This window comes from Mustela putorius, unplaced genomic scaffold, assembly GCF_011764305.1.
Source record: "Mustela putorius furo isolate JIRA1106 unplaced genomic scaffold, ASM1176430v1.1 tig00000145_pilon_pilon_pilon, whole genome shotgun sequence".
Classification (NCBI taxonomy): Eukaryota; Metazoa; Chordata; class Mammalia; order Carnivora; family Mustelidae; genus Mustela; species Mustela putorius.
The window spans coordinates 12,609,472-12,622,685 of NW_025421294.1; the positions used below are offsets into that span (position 1 = coordinate 12,609,472).

The 13,214-nt window shown below is 35.6% G+C and overlaps 1 protein-coding gene across 2 annotated transcripts in view; it reads left to right on the forward strand.

Annotated features, from left to right (window-relative positions):
- Window positions 1-12,643, forward strand: part of MIER3 (MIER family member 3) — a 32,348-nt gene extending 19,705 nt beyond the window's left edge. Inside the window, exons 9-13 of one of the 2 annotated variants that reach the window (XM_045075312.1) lie at window positions 1,002-1,083; window positions 2,480-2,574; window positions 8,198-8,325; window positions 8,409-8,551; window positions 8,656-12,643. In XM_045075312.1, coding sequence (XP_044931247.1) covers window positions 1,002-1,083; window positions 2,480-2,574; window positions 8,198-8,325; window positions 8,409-8,551; window positions 8,656-9,113 — 906 coding nt within the window. In that variant the 3' untranslated portion in view covers window positions 9,114-12,643. The remainder of the gene's footprint in view (window positions 1-1,001; window positions 1,084-2,479; window positions 2,575-8,197; window positions 8,326-8,408; window positions 8,552-8,655) is intronic. The other variant, XM_045075313.1, reaches the window with a different exon arrangement.
- Window positions 12,644-13,214: the final 571 nt, after the last annotated feature.

The following is a 13,214-nucleotide window of genomic DNA, read 5'->3' on the forward strand; positions in this document are numbered from 1 at the left end:
TATTGGTTCCTTCCTTAACCATTTATTAGATCTCTTATTCCTGTTAACTGTCTTACTGCATTAGCCATAATGCTCTTCTCAGAGACTTTTGGTAGTGATAGTGATTTGAGGTCTTCTTTTGATGGAAATTCATATATCTAAGGTTTTTACATTAAGAATAATAACCAGTTCTTGGTTTGATGGAAGCTGTCTTTATTATACTAAGGTAGTAACCATCTACTTAAAATGGTTTTTGTCTTTTATAAAATTAGAAATGGATACTGATTTATCAGATGCTTTTTTAGCACCTGGATTGTTTTTTAATGATTATGTTCTGAATATTAACCTATTGATGTATTAATAGATTTACTCATATTGAGCCCTCTTTGCCTTTTTTGGAAATTACTTGGGAAGGTGGATTATTATTTAACTTTAATTTAAGTTCTGTCTGCTGCTATTTCGTCTATTTGTAATTCCAAACAGATTTAATGAGAAATTCTAATTTTAAGAAAAATGACACCCTTCATAGTAGACCATGAGACCATTATAAACCCTAGTACTCAAGTACCCATACTTCTCTTCTAGGACTGCTCCTGTTCCCTCTTATTAACGCTCTAAAAGGCAGGGAGTAGGTGATGTCAAGAAATAAGACCATAATTCTAATTTTTCTGAACTAGAAAAGAATCATCTAACATAGGGAAATTGCCCAGCTCAGATGGCCTGGCAATTAAAAATAAATAAATAAAAAATGATACTGGCAGGTGACTTCTGAGAGGTAGAGTGAAAATGAACAAACTTTTGGGATACGAGAGTCCATCACCAGGATAGTTAAGTAGACTAAATGTTTGGGCAAAGATATCCCTAAATGTCTTGCATTTAGATAGCATTTCAGACAGTATTTGTTAGGACTTTTACTAGTCTCCCCCCGACCCCTTTTTTTGTTTCTATTTGTTTTAATGCTCTTAAGTGTGAATTTCTGGTAGTTTTTATTGGATAGGTTTTTTTCTTTCTTTCTCTTGTAGGCATTATATGAACTTCTCAAATGTAACCATAATATAAAGGAAGCAATTGAAAGGTACTGCTGCAATGGAAAGGCATCTCAAGGTAAGGCACTTGGGATCAAGAGAGAGAAGTGATAGGGGATGCTCATTTGGGGATTAGAATAAGCAAAGTATTGTAAAGGATGGAGCAGTCCTATAACACTTTTGTAAGATCTCTGTTCATCTTCATAGCCAATAATTTTTTCCTTTTCTTGCCCTCTGTTTTTAGACGTACGAGAGATTGTTCAAATACAAATTAGTTACCCCCTGTCACCTCCACTTTCTTGAAGAAATAGTTACAGAACAAAGCAGACCCCAGAGATGACAGTATACCCAAAGTAATTAAAAAGAATGATTTTATGATTTCATTGAAAAGAAAAGTTTGTTTTTTTAAACCAAACAGGAGATTAAAGATTAAAAAAAGTATTATAATATATTCCATAGAATTTATTATGAAGAAGGTATTTTTAGTAATCATGTAATAAAATTTTTATAGTACTTAGGCTTTGTTTTGTGTGTGTCAGGGAAAAAGATTACCTTTAATTTCAGTAGTTTTGTCACTATGTAAATAATTGCATGCACCATAGTTTTCATTAAGAAGATACAGAGTGAAATAATACTCAGTAATATTATATAAATGATTTGGAAGAATAGAAAAGCTGAAAACAGTACATTTAAACTTGTAGGTTGAGATAGTCTGTAGAAATGTTTTCTTGTAGAAGTTGGTTTTTTGATAAAATTATTTTTAAGCTTTCCTAATCTCAAAAACTAGATACTGGTTTTTTTCTTTAGTTGAAACTATGTTTTATCTTTATGGTGGGCTGCTCTTAGGGAGGACCTGGTCCCCAGTGTCTTCAAGTGAAGAACTTCAAATTTCCTCTGCCCCAAACAGATTTGAGGTCACTCATATTAGCATCTTCTGAGCAGTTGAATGGGATTTAGTCTTTGAGAGCATGGGCTGTTTCATATTCCCATTGGGTTTCCAGAGTGAAGCACTCTGCAAACTGACTTTAAATAAATATGTATTGGTTACTTATGGTCTTTAATTAAAAGCACTATCGTTTTGATATAATACCCAAAATAAGGCGCTTTTTTTCCCCAATAAAGGCGATAACTTTTTTTAATTTGAAAAAATGCTCATTGTTTAAAAAAATTAAAAAAACAGCATAAATGATAGAAAAACATTATATTCTTATCCTCCCATGTAGAGAAAAAGAACCCATTGTTTATATTTTGGTGTTGTTGATTTTTAAATAAGATTTGTATTGTGCATACTTTTGGTAATCCTGATATCTTCTGCATACAGAACTGTGTGTATGTGTACATGTGAGAGAGAGATTGAGAGAGAGAGGGATAGTTAGTTAATGGCATTTTATAGGGGAAACATACTGAAAGTGTAAATTAGCAATTCATGTAAAAGAGCTCTGAAGCCATTAAAGTTTCTCTCTAAATCTCTTTAGAAGGAATGACCGCATGGACGGAAGAAGAATGCCGGAGCTTTGAACATGCACTCATGCTTTTTGGAAAAGATTTTCATCTTATACAGAAGAATAAGGTAAGTTAGGCAAATTAGTATAGATCGGTTAGTATAGACAATGAATAAAAGCCTGTAAGTTTTAAGTCACTTGGGTTTGTTAATGCTTTCCTGTCATTAACATTTCTTATGTTGCTCTATGCATGACTGGGATTGGCTTTCACGTGGGGTGGTTGAAAGAGGACTCACCTATCTTTTGACATACATAGTTGTTACACTCTACTCACGGAGAATGGATTGACTATATTTTCTACGGAGTCTAACTCTTCTGTTTGCCTTGACTTTGATTTCTTTCTAAACTCTTAAGAAGTTTGTGGCCTCAAAAATGTTTCTCTTTAGCAGCCAGAGCCGTAGTTGCTGAAAGAGGAATCATTGGTTAACTAAAACCAACTATAAATATTTTAATAACATCCAATGCTGGCAAGGATGTGGAGCAACAGGAACTCTCATTCATTGCTGATAGGAATGCAAAATAGTATGGCCCCTTCCAAAGAGACAGTTTAGCGGTTTCTTACAAAGCTAACCATATTCTTACCATAAGATCCAGCAGTTACACTCATTAGTATTTACACAAAAGAGTTGAAAACTTATATCCACACAAAATGTTAATAGCACATTTAATCATAATGGTCAGAACTTGGAGACAAGTAAGATGTCCTTTGAGGTGGATGGATAAATACATTGTGACACATCCAGACAATGGCATATTATTCAATTCTAAAAGGAATGAGCTATCAAGACACAAAAAAACCTTGGGGGAACCTTTAAATGCATATTATTAAGTCAAAGAATCCAATCTGTAAAGGCTATATTACAGTATGATTTCAACTATATGACATTCTGGAAAAGGCAAAACTGGGGAGACAGAAATCAGTGGTTACAAGATTTATCATAGAGGGAGTGATGAATAGACACAGCATAGAGGATTTTTAGGATAGTGGAACTATTTTGTATGATACTCTAATGGTGGATATATTTCACTATATAATGTTTAGTACCTGAGTGAACCCTAATGTAAATGATGGACTTCGGGTAATAAAGATGTGCTGGTGTAGAGTCATTGTAACATGTACCACTGTGGTGGGAAATTGATAGTGGAGGAAGCTCTGTGTGTTTGGGAGTAGAAGATGGTTATGGTAACTCTGTACTTTCTGCTCATGTCAGCTGTGAACCTAAAACTGCTCTAAAAAATAAAGTCAATTTTTTTAAAAGTGTGTGTGCATGTGTATATCCCAGTAGTCTGGAATAATTAACTTTCATTAAAGTATGGTTTATTTGTTATTATCACTCTACATCATAAAGGAACATAAGATTTGAAGTGGGTGGGTAGGTCAATATTTTATTCCTTTTTCTTTTCATTATAATAGACTTTATTTTTTAGAGAAGTTTTTGGTTTATAGAAAAATTGATCAGAAAGTACACAGAATTCCCATATGTCCTTTTATCCCTACAAACATAGCTTCCACTATTATTAATATCTTACATTAGTGTGATACATTTGTTACAATTAACGAACCAATATTGGTACATTATTATTAACTGAAATCCATGGTTTACATACTGATTCACTTTTTGTGTTACATGGTTCTGATAGGTATGTAATGACTTGTGCCATTACGTATATATTGATATCCATCCACCATTATGGTATCATACAGAATGGTTTCACTGTCCTAAAATCCCTTGTACTACAACCAATTCCAATCTATTCCTCTCTTCCTTCCTCCACTCCTACCCCAGCATCTGGCTTTTTACTCTCTCTATACTTTTGCCATTTCAGAGTGTCATATGGTTGGAATCATATAGTATGTAGCCTTTTCAGATTGGCTTCTTTGATTTAGTAGTATGCATTTAAGGGTTTCTTTATGTCTTGTCATGACTTGATAGTGCATTTCTTTTTATCACATTTCTTTTTATTCCATTGTCTGGATATACCAGTTTATCCATTCACCTTGGGGCGCATCATGGTCCCATTCAAGTTTTGATAGTTATATGCTGCTATAAACATCTGGTGTGAAGGTTTTTGCATGTTACTTGAGTTTTCAACTCCTTCAGCTAAATGCTAGTAAGTGGGATTGCTGGATTCCATGGTAAGATTATGTTTGGTTAGAAACAGAAAATCTTTAAAATGTCTGCTAAAGTGGCTTTACCATTTTGTATTCCCACCAGCACTGAGAGTTCCTCTTGCTCCACATCCTTCCAGCATTTGATGTTGTCAGGGTTTTAGATATTGGCCATTATAATAGGTGTGTAATGTGTCTTGTTTTCATTTGCATTTCTCTGATGACATAAGATGTGGAGTATCTTTTCATTTGCTTATCTGCCATCTGTGTCTCTTCTTTGTGAGGTGTCCATTAAGGCCTTTAGCCCACTTTTTTAATTGAGTGGTTTGTTGCCTTATTGTAAAGTTTTAAGTGCTCTTTTTGGATATTTTGGATAATAGTCCTTTTTTTTTTTTTTTAAGATTTTATTTATTTATTTGACACACAGAGAGAGGATCATAAGTAGGCAGAGAGGCAGGCAGAGAGAGGGGGAAGCAGGCTCCTGCCAAGCAGAGAGCCCGATATGGAGCTCGATCCCAGGACCCTGAGATCATGACCTGAGCCGAAGGCCGAGGCTTTAACCCACTGAGCCACCCAGGTGCCCCTGGATAAGAGTCCTTTATCACATATGTGTTTTGCGATTATTTTTTCCCTGTATATGGCTGTCTTTTCATTCTCCTAACAGTGTCTTTTGCAAAGTAGAAGGTTTTAATTTTAGTGAATTTCAACTAATCAGATTTTCTTTTGTAGATCGTGCTTTTAGTATTACATCTAAAAAGTCATTGTTATCCCGAAGGTCATCTAGCTTTTAGGTTATCTTCTAGGAGCTTTATAGTTTAGTGTTTCACATTTATGTCTGTATTCCATTTTTAGTTTATTTTTGTGAAAATTGTTAAGATCTGTGTCTAGTTTCTTTCTTATCTTTCTTTCTTTCTTTAAGGTTGTTTTGTTTTGTTTTTACATGTGGATGTCCAGTTGTTCTAATACCATTTGCTTAGAAGACTATCCTTCATTGCATCACCTTAACTCTTTGTTAAAGTTAGTTGACTGCATTTCTTTGGGTCTGTTTCTGGGCTCTCCATTCTCTTGTGTTAATTTGTATTCCCCCTCCCCCTCCCCCTCCCCCTCCCCCTCCCCAGTAGCACACTGTCTTGATTACTGTAACTTTATAGTAGTAAGTCTTGAAGTTGGGTAGTGTCATTCCCCAACTTTGTTTTCCTCTTTCAATATTGTGTTGGCCACTCTGGTTTGTTTGTTGTTGTTGTTGTTTGCCTTCCCACATAAACTTTAGTGTTAGTTTGTATATTTCCCCAGTAACTTGCTGGGGTTTGGGTTGGGATTGTCCAGAATCTATAGGTCAAGTTGGGAAGAACTGACATCTTAACAATCATGAGTCTTCCTACCCATGGATGTGGAATATCTTTCCATTTATTTAGATCTCTGATTTCTTTAATCATGGTTTTATAGTTTTCCTCACATAATATCTTGCATGCAGTTTGTTAGATATATACCTAAACTATTTCATTTTTGGGGTGCTAATGTAAATGCTATTGTATTTTAAAATTTCACATATTGGTGGTTTATTGTTGGTATATCGGCAAGGAGTTGATTTTTAGATATTAATCTTATATCCTGCATCCTAGCTACAATCATTTATTAGTTCCATGAGTGTTTTGCTGATTCTTTGGAATTTTCTATGTAAACAGTTATGTCATCTGTGAACAGAGACAGTTTTAATTCTTCCTTCTCAGCTCGTTAACCCTTTATTTTTTTCTTGTCTTACTGCATTTGCTAGACCTTCTAGTAAGATGTTGAGTAGCTGAGAGCCTTTTTGTATGTATGAAAACCTAATGTTTTCTTAAAGACGAGATGAAGTACTTAATTTACTGAGTAGATAAAACTTTTTTCAAGGGGGCGCCTAGGTGGCTCAGTGGGTTAAGCCTCTGCCTTTGGCTCAGGTCATGATCCCAGGGTCCAGGGATCAAGTCCCACAACCGGCTCTCTGCTCAGCAGGGAGCCTGCTTCCTCCTCTCTCTCTGCCTGCCTCTCTGCCTGCTTGTGATCTCTGTCAAATAAATAAATAAAATCTTAAATAAATTTTTTTCAAGAAGTCTTGGTTGTTTAAGTCAAAATAAAACACAAGTTTTTCAATGACTAGTGAAATCTGTCCATTCATTCCATAAATAATTAAGTTCTGCCATTTACCAGGCATTTTAATTGCTAGAGATACATTAGTGAGTAAGACAGGAAAGGTCTCTCTCCCCAGAAAGCCTATGTTCACCACAGAAACTTAAAGTGAGTGATGTTTATTGAAATATGTACTTTATTTCTTCACTTAAAAAGCTTGTTCCTTATGTTATGAACTTATTATATCATGCTCATTAATCAGGATAGAGACTCTGAAACTTCTTCATTTGATGCTGATTAAGTAATAGAGAAAGTGCTTATTAGATAAGGATACAGAATGTTGTCTGTATGCCTGAACTCATACCTGTAGCTGTATATAGTTTGACCAGCCCCAGTCTGAATGTGGGGCCAAGTTGGCAAGGCTCTTATTTTTTTTATTGTTGTTGTTGTTATTTTTACCAACTCTGTTGGAGCTATGAACCAAACCCATGTTGAAGGAAAATACCTGCCGTTAGCTAGAAGATCATCTTAAGTCGCAGATGCACTTGAGTGCTACTTCCTTTCCTAAGGGTTCTGTGTCTCTTTTGCATTATGGAACCCTTTGATAATCTGATGATACTGCACCTCTTCTCCCCAGAAAAGTACAGCTGCATATTATTTTGGAATTTAATGGATGCCAGTGAATATCATTCATGGACCCCTCAGGGTTAGGAAGGACTGTTGGCTTCATTCAGAATCATGGTGAGAGTTCAGTGTGGAAAAAGTAAAGGTTGCCATTGTTTTAAGATTTTTAGGAAACATGTAAGATCATTCCTGGATACACATTTATTTTATAAATGAATACATTCTGATTTAAATAACGAACTTTGAGCTTTTGAATGTATCCTTATTATTAAATAGTTTAAATGTAACAACATTTTACTAGTAAAATGTTCAGAATTTATAATAGGGAGTATAGAAAGTAAGACCCATAGATTGAAGTTACAGTGTTGTAAAAAAACAAACAAACAAGAAAAACCCAACATGGTGGGGCGTCTGGTTGATTTGGGTCATGATCCCAGGGTCCTGGGAATCAAGCCCGAGTTGGGCTCTCTGCTCAATGGGGAGTCTGCTTCTCCTGCTACCTCTGTTCTCCCCTTGCTTGCGCAGCTGCGTGCTCTCTTTCTATGTCAAATAAATAAATAAACTATTTAAAAAAAGATGTTACTGGGCGCCTGGGTGGCTCAGTGGGTTAAGCCGCTGCCTTCAGCTCAGGTCATGATCCCAGAGTTCTGGGATCGAGTCCCATATCAAGCTCTCTGCTCAGCAGGGAGCCTGCTTCCTCCTCTCTCTCTCTCTCTGCCTGCCTCTCTGCCTACATGTAATATCTCTCTGTCAAATAAATAAAATCTTTAAAAAAAAAAAAAAAAGATGTTACTGAAAAATGGGTTGGGTCTCTTGGTTTCTATTTAAAAATTTTAACTTTTTTTTGTTAGGTGAGAACTAGAACAGTTGCTGAATGTGTAGCATTCTACTATATGTGGAAGAAATCTGAACGTTATGATTACTTCGCTCAACAGACAAGATTTGGAAAGAAGCGATATAACCATCACCCTGGAGTTACGTAAGTACTATGGGGTTGATTTGAGAGACTTCTGTTTTTAACTGTGATAGGCAGTCTTGAAGTTACTGGGCTATGTTTTTCAGGGACTATATGGATCGTTTGGTAGATGAAACAGAAGCTCTGGGTTCGACAGTAAATTCTTCAGCCTTAACTTCTAATCGACCTGAGCCTCTTCCTGATCAACAACTGAACATTCTCAACTCTTTCACTGCCAGTGACTTGACAGGTAAAATGGCATCTTTTTGTGTTCATTAACTTAGCGCAAAATTGGGTCATCTTCATTTCAGGACATGGGACGACTTACTTAAACCATTTTCCATTTCTTTTTAGCCCTGACCAACAGTGTGGCAACGGTCTGCAACCCCACGGATGTGAATTGTTTGGATGATAGCTTTCCTCCACTGGGCAACACACCCCGTGGACAAGTCAATCATGTGCCTGTCGTAACGGAGGAGTTACTCACCCTGCCAAGCAATGGGGAAAGTGATTGTTTTAATTTATTTGAGACTGGATTTTATCACTCGGAGCTAAACCCCATGAACATGTGCAGTGAAGAGTCAGAAAGACCAGCAAAGAGATTGAAAATGGGCATTGCTGTTCCTGAATCCTTTATGAATGAGGTTTCTGTAAATAATTTGGGTGTGGACTTTGAAAATCACACACATCACATCACCAGTGCCAAAATGGCCGTCTCTGTGGCTGACTTTGGCAGTCTGTCTGCCAGTGAGACCAATGGTTTCATCAGTGCCCATGCTCTGCATCAGCATGCCGCCCTTCACTCTGAGTGACAGGAGTGAGGCGCCCAGAAACAGTGGGTGTGCAGTACCAGTAAACTTGAGGAAAGGATCAGGTTTGCTTAGTCTTTCACTGGAAGTTTGAACCTTTTTCAGTATGACATCAGTGATGTCAGTATGTATAGAACTATATCTTGATTTATCAAGAGTATTTTCATTTTTCAATCCATAAATGTGGAAATGAACTATGATCAGCAGAGTTGGGAACTAAGATTGAACTCTGTGGTGCAGCTTTAAGCTCTGCTTATCTCTTCCTCATCCCCCAGTACCTCTTCTCCACTCCCTTCTTTTTCTATTCTTTTCAGTTCCCCACTGCCCTCACTCCCAGTTTCAAAACCTGTAGACAGAGGCCACCAGCTCAAAACCAGCACAGATGTTCTGAACTGAATGGAGTGGCTTCTTTTCGTGTAAATTCCTTTTGCCATAATGGATGCAGTGGAATAACAATGTTTACAGGTACCGATCCCAATCCCTGCTCAATGTAGCATTTTTTGGTTTTATTTTCTTAATTAAATAAAAGCAGGGGTAGGTTTCTTTAAACTGCACAAACATGCAAGGATTTTTTAAAAATGGAAACTTCTCTCATGTTATTCAACTAGAGCACTTCAGTTTACAAAACAGCAAGTCCATCTTTATGGAAGCCAGCACGAGGAACTGCGTGCAAATTATGAAGACGCTTGCTTGGATCCTGTTTCAAAATTCTAGACCAGGGCTACCTTACACAGAATCAGTCATTTTACTGTGGGAAGCGTACTGTGTACCTTATTTATTGGCTAAAAATTTGGCATTTAAAGATGTGGTATTCAGATGGGGTTTTGTCCACCATTGTCAAGATTATAATTGTAAAAATCATACTGGTCATTGATAATTAGTTTATCCTGAGGCAACTGACTTGCAGGACACAGTCTACAAAGTCTAGGATGTTGCCACGCAGTGGTTTACGTTTTAGGATACTTCTTAAGTTGTTTGTAGCACTGCAGTTCAAAGTGTTAATATTTTGGAGGGACTTCTAGATTTTACACTTAATGCAGTAGAACCTTGAAGTATATTTAAACTTTTTTGTTCAGCTTGGACAGTTGGTGAGAAAAATGTGAGTTTCTATCTGCAATAGCATGGTACTTTACCACTTTAAGTTTCAGAAGTGATAGACGTTCGGATGCATCTCAGACTTTTATTTTTATTGCAGACATTGTGAATGAGAAGCCATTGTCCTAAACTTTGGCCATTTTTGCTCTATAGATACGCATCTCTAAGTTAAAAGGTGAATTCAAACAATGTGTATGTAATACAGTATTAGGGTGTAGTAAGCCTCGCTTTTATAGTTCAGTTAAGACAGAATTTTGCTTTTTTTTTTTTTTTTTGCGTACCGTCTTAATTTCCAAATTCTACTAGTTGTCTTGCTTTGCAAAAACCTGAAATGTTTGGCTGCATTGCTCATATTTGTAAGAGTAAGTCGCTTCAAGGTTGTGCTGAGGAGTAGATAGGTTGTAGTGACCTTAGTAGTGATGGAAAGGGAGGGTATTTATTATACAAACTGTGAACTGCAATGACATCCTTAGTTTTGGATGATGTGTATTCTTATTTTTCTTTGCAGCATTTTAATGAAGATTGCTTTGAAGTGTTTACGCAGTAGCATATTTACTATAAAATTTAGTTTAGCACAGTGGACAAAAGTAGTTAAATTAATAACTTAAAATCAGTATCTAATTTATACATCTAAAGTCTAGCATTCCTGTGTGCACACAGTAAATAATGGGTAGCCTGGGCTCTGTGTTGCTTTCAGATATTTTTATCCAAGTTATCAGCTTCTTATTGCTGTGGTGTTGTGCTAAACTTTGAACCTTATTTCTTCTGTTAAAAATCATTATACCTTTTATAATTTAGTAAGATACTGGCCATAATCTTCCATTGTTTTAACTTTGATTTTTACTCTGGGTTTACAGTGGCTGGTTTGTATAAAGTAATTTACACAAAGATGACTGAATGCTAATACCAGTTGCACTTAAATGAACATGCCCATTCTCAGTAGCTGATGCAGTAACATACTCAGTTTATCTATGCATTGCTGGGATCTTGATATAAGATGGAAACAGTGTTTCTTATCTAAAGTTTTGATTATCAGCAAGTTGAATGGACACTTTAGTTATTTAAATAAAGATTTTTGACCAAAATCCAGTAAATGATATGAGAGAAAAATAAATTCCAGCTAGTTTAATAGATTTTTAAGTGTCAATCTGATTTTAGCCTCTTAGAGAGCGCTAACTAGCTGGTAACGTTTACTTTTAATTCCTTGTTAAAATGAGGCAATAATTTGCAAGATTTTTGTATATATATATGTAAATTCTTCATATCTTTTTAGATCTAATTCAATATTTTCTGACTGCTTCCGCCATGTATAATACCATTTTTGTGCATGCTTGATGTGACATTCATAAATTGTACCACTATGACTTTATCCATGTAAAATAGCTATTTATTGAATTTTCTTTTGAACGCTGGGTTTACTGGTTTTTCCCCCCTCCAGTTAAGCATTTTAACAGAGAATTTGTTACCGTTTATTAGAAGAATTGCGTTTGAGAGCATGAAAATTACTGATTTGCGATTTTATGAAGAAACAATAATGCCTTTATTATCAAGTGTTAAGCACAATTCTTATAACAAACTGTGATAAATTCTTTTTTTGCCACATTATTTTCTTAAGAACAAACCAAAAATCCATGGTGAGCTGTTGCATTGTTGGCTGATGTATCTTTTATGTACAGGGAATTTGAAGAGGACCTGGATTCATTTAGAATTGTAACTGGTGCTGTGATTATAGCAATACTTTACTTTTGTTAGTTGTACTTCATCTTTTCCATGCTAGCTTTTTAAGTGTTTAGTTTTCCTCTTGTCATGGTCAACTGCTGAATTTACTTGAAGGATGTAGAATACTGTTTAAACAATACTGAAGTGTGTACAATTAGGTCAAAGAATTGTGCAATTGTTTCCTTTTTAATTTTTAAAATTGAGGGTCATAAATATTTGAGAACTTCAGATCTAATAGAGCATAGTGATACTATTTAATTTAACCAAAGTCTCTAGTGAATATTTCAACTTTGAATGTAAACTAATGAATAAACCTGACCACCAAGGAGATTGTTTGCCCAGAGTTTCAAAGCACATTGTCTACAAATGGAAATTGAAATAATTTATAAAAATATTGACATTACTATGTTTTTTAAAAAGTTCTTAATTTTTTCACTAAAAGGAGGAAACTATTAGTTTTATTGTTAGGTAGATATTAAAATTCCTCTTAGATGACCAGTGATTCCAATTGTCCCAGTTTGAAATAAGTACCCTGTGAGTATGAGATTAATTAGTGACAATCACAACAAGTTTTAGTAACAGATGTTCAAGAGGAAGTTGCTATTGTTGCATTGATTTTAATATTTGTACATAAACACTGATTTTTTTGAGCATTATTTTGTATTTGTTGTACTTTAATACCTGGTGTACAGTTCCAGAAATAAAAATCTGGAAATCTTTTTTTTTTCTTGGTTCGTGTGAGTATTTGCTGCAATTAGATACTTATTTAATAAATCTTAAGCTATAACACATGGGTGGAAACTTAACCACTTTTCAGCTGGGATTTTGCTGTTGTAAATAAGTATGTGACAAAGTTAGTATATAAAATAAGTTTTCTTTAAATCCTCTATAACAGATTTTCATTTATGCTAAACCAGCCGTCCCAGAGTGAGGCTTATTACACTTTTAATTCAGGAGATATTTACTGAATGTCTTGTGTTTCAAACACTCTTCTAGGTAACTTTGTCTTTTAGGAAGACATGGTATCTGAAATTTGATCGGATGTTAGTACTTGACAATATATTTATGGTAAACTCATCTTTATAGTTTAGTAGACTCTAGAAATATATATTTTTTTAACATTTTTTAATTTATTTGATGGAGACCACAAGTATGCAGAGAGGCAGGCAGAGAGAGAGGGGAAAGCAGGCTCCCTACCGGGCAGAGAGCCCGATGTGGGACTCAATCCCAGGACCCCGGGATCACGACCCGAGCCGAAGGCAGAGGCCTTAATCCACTGAGCCACCCAGG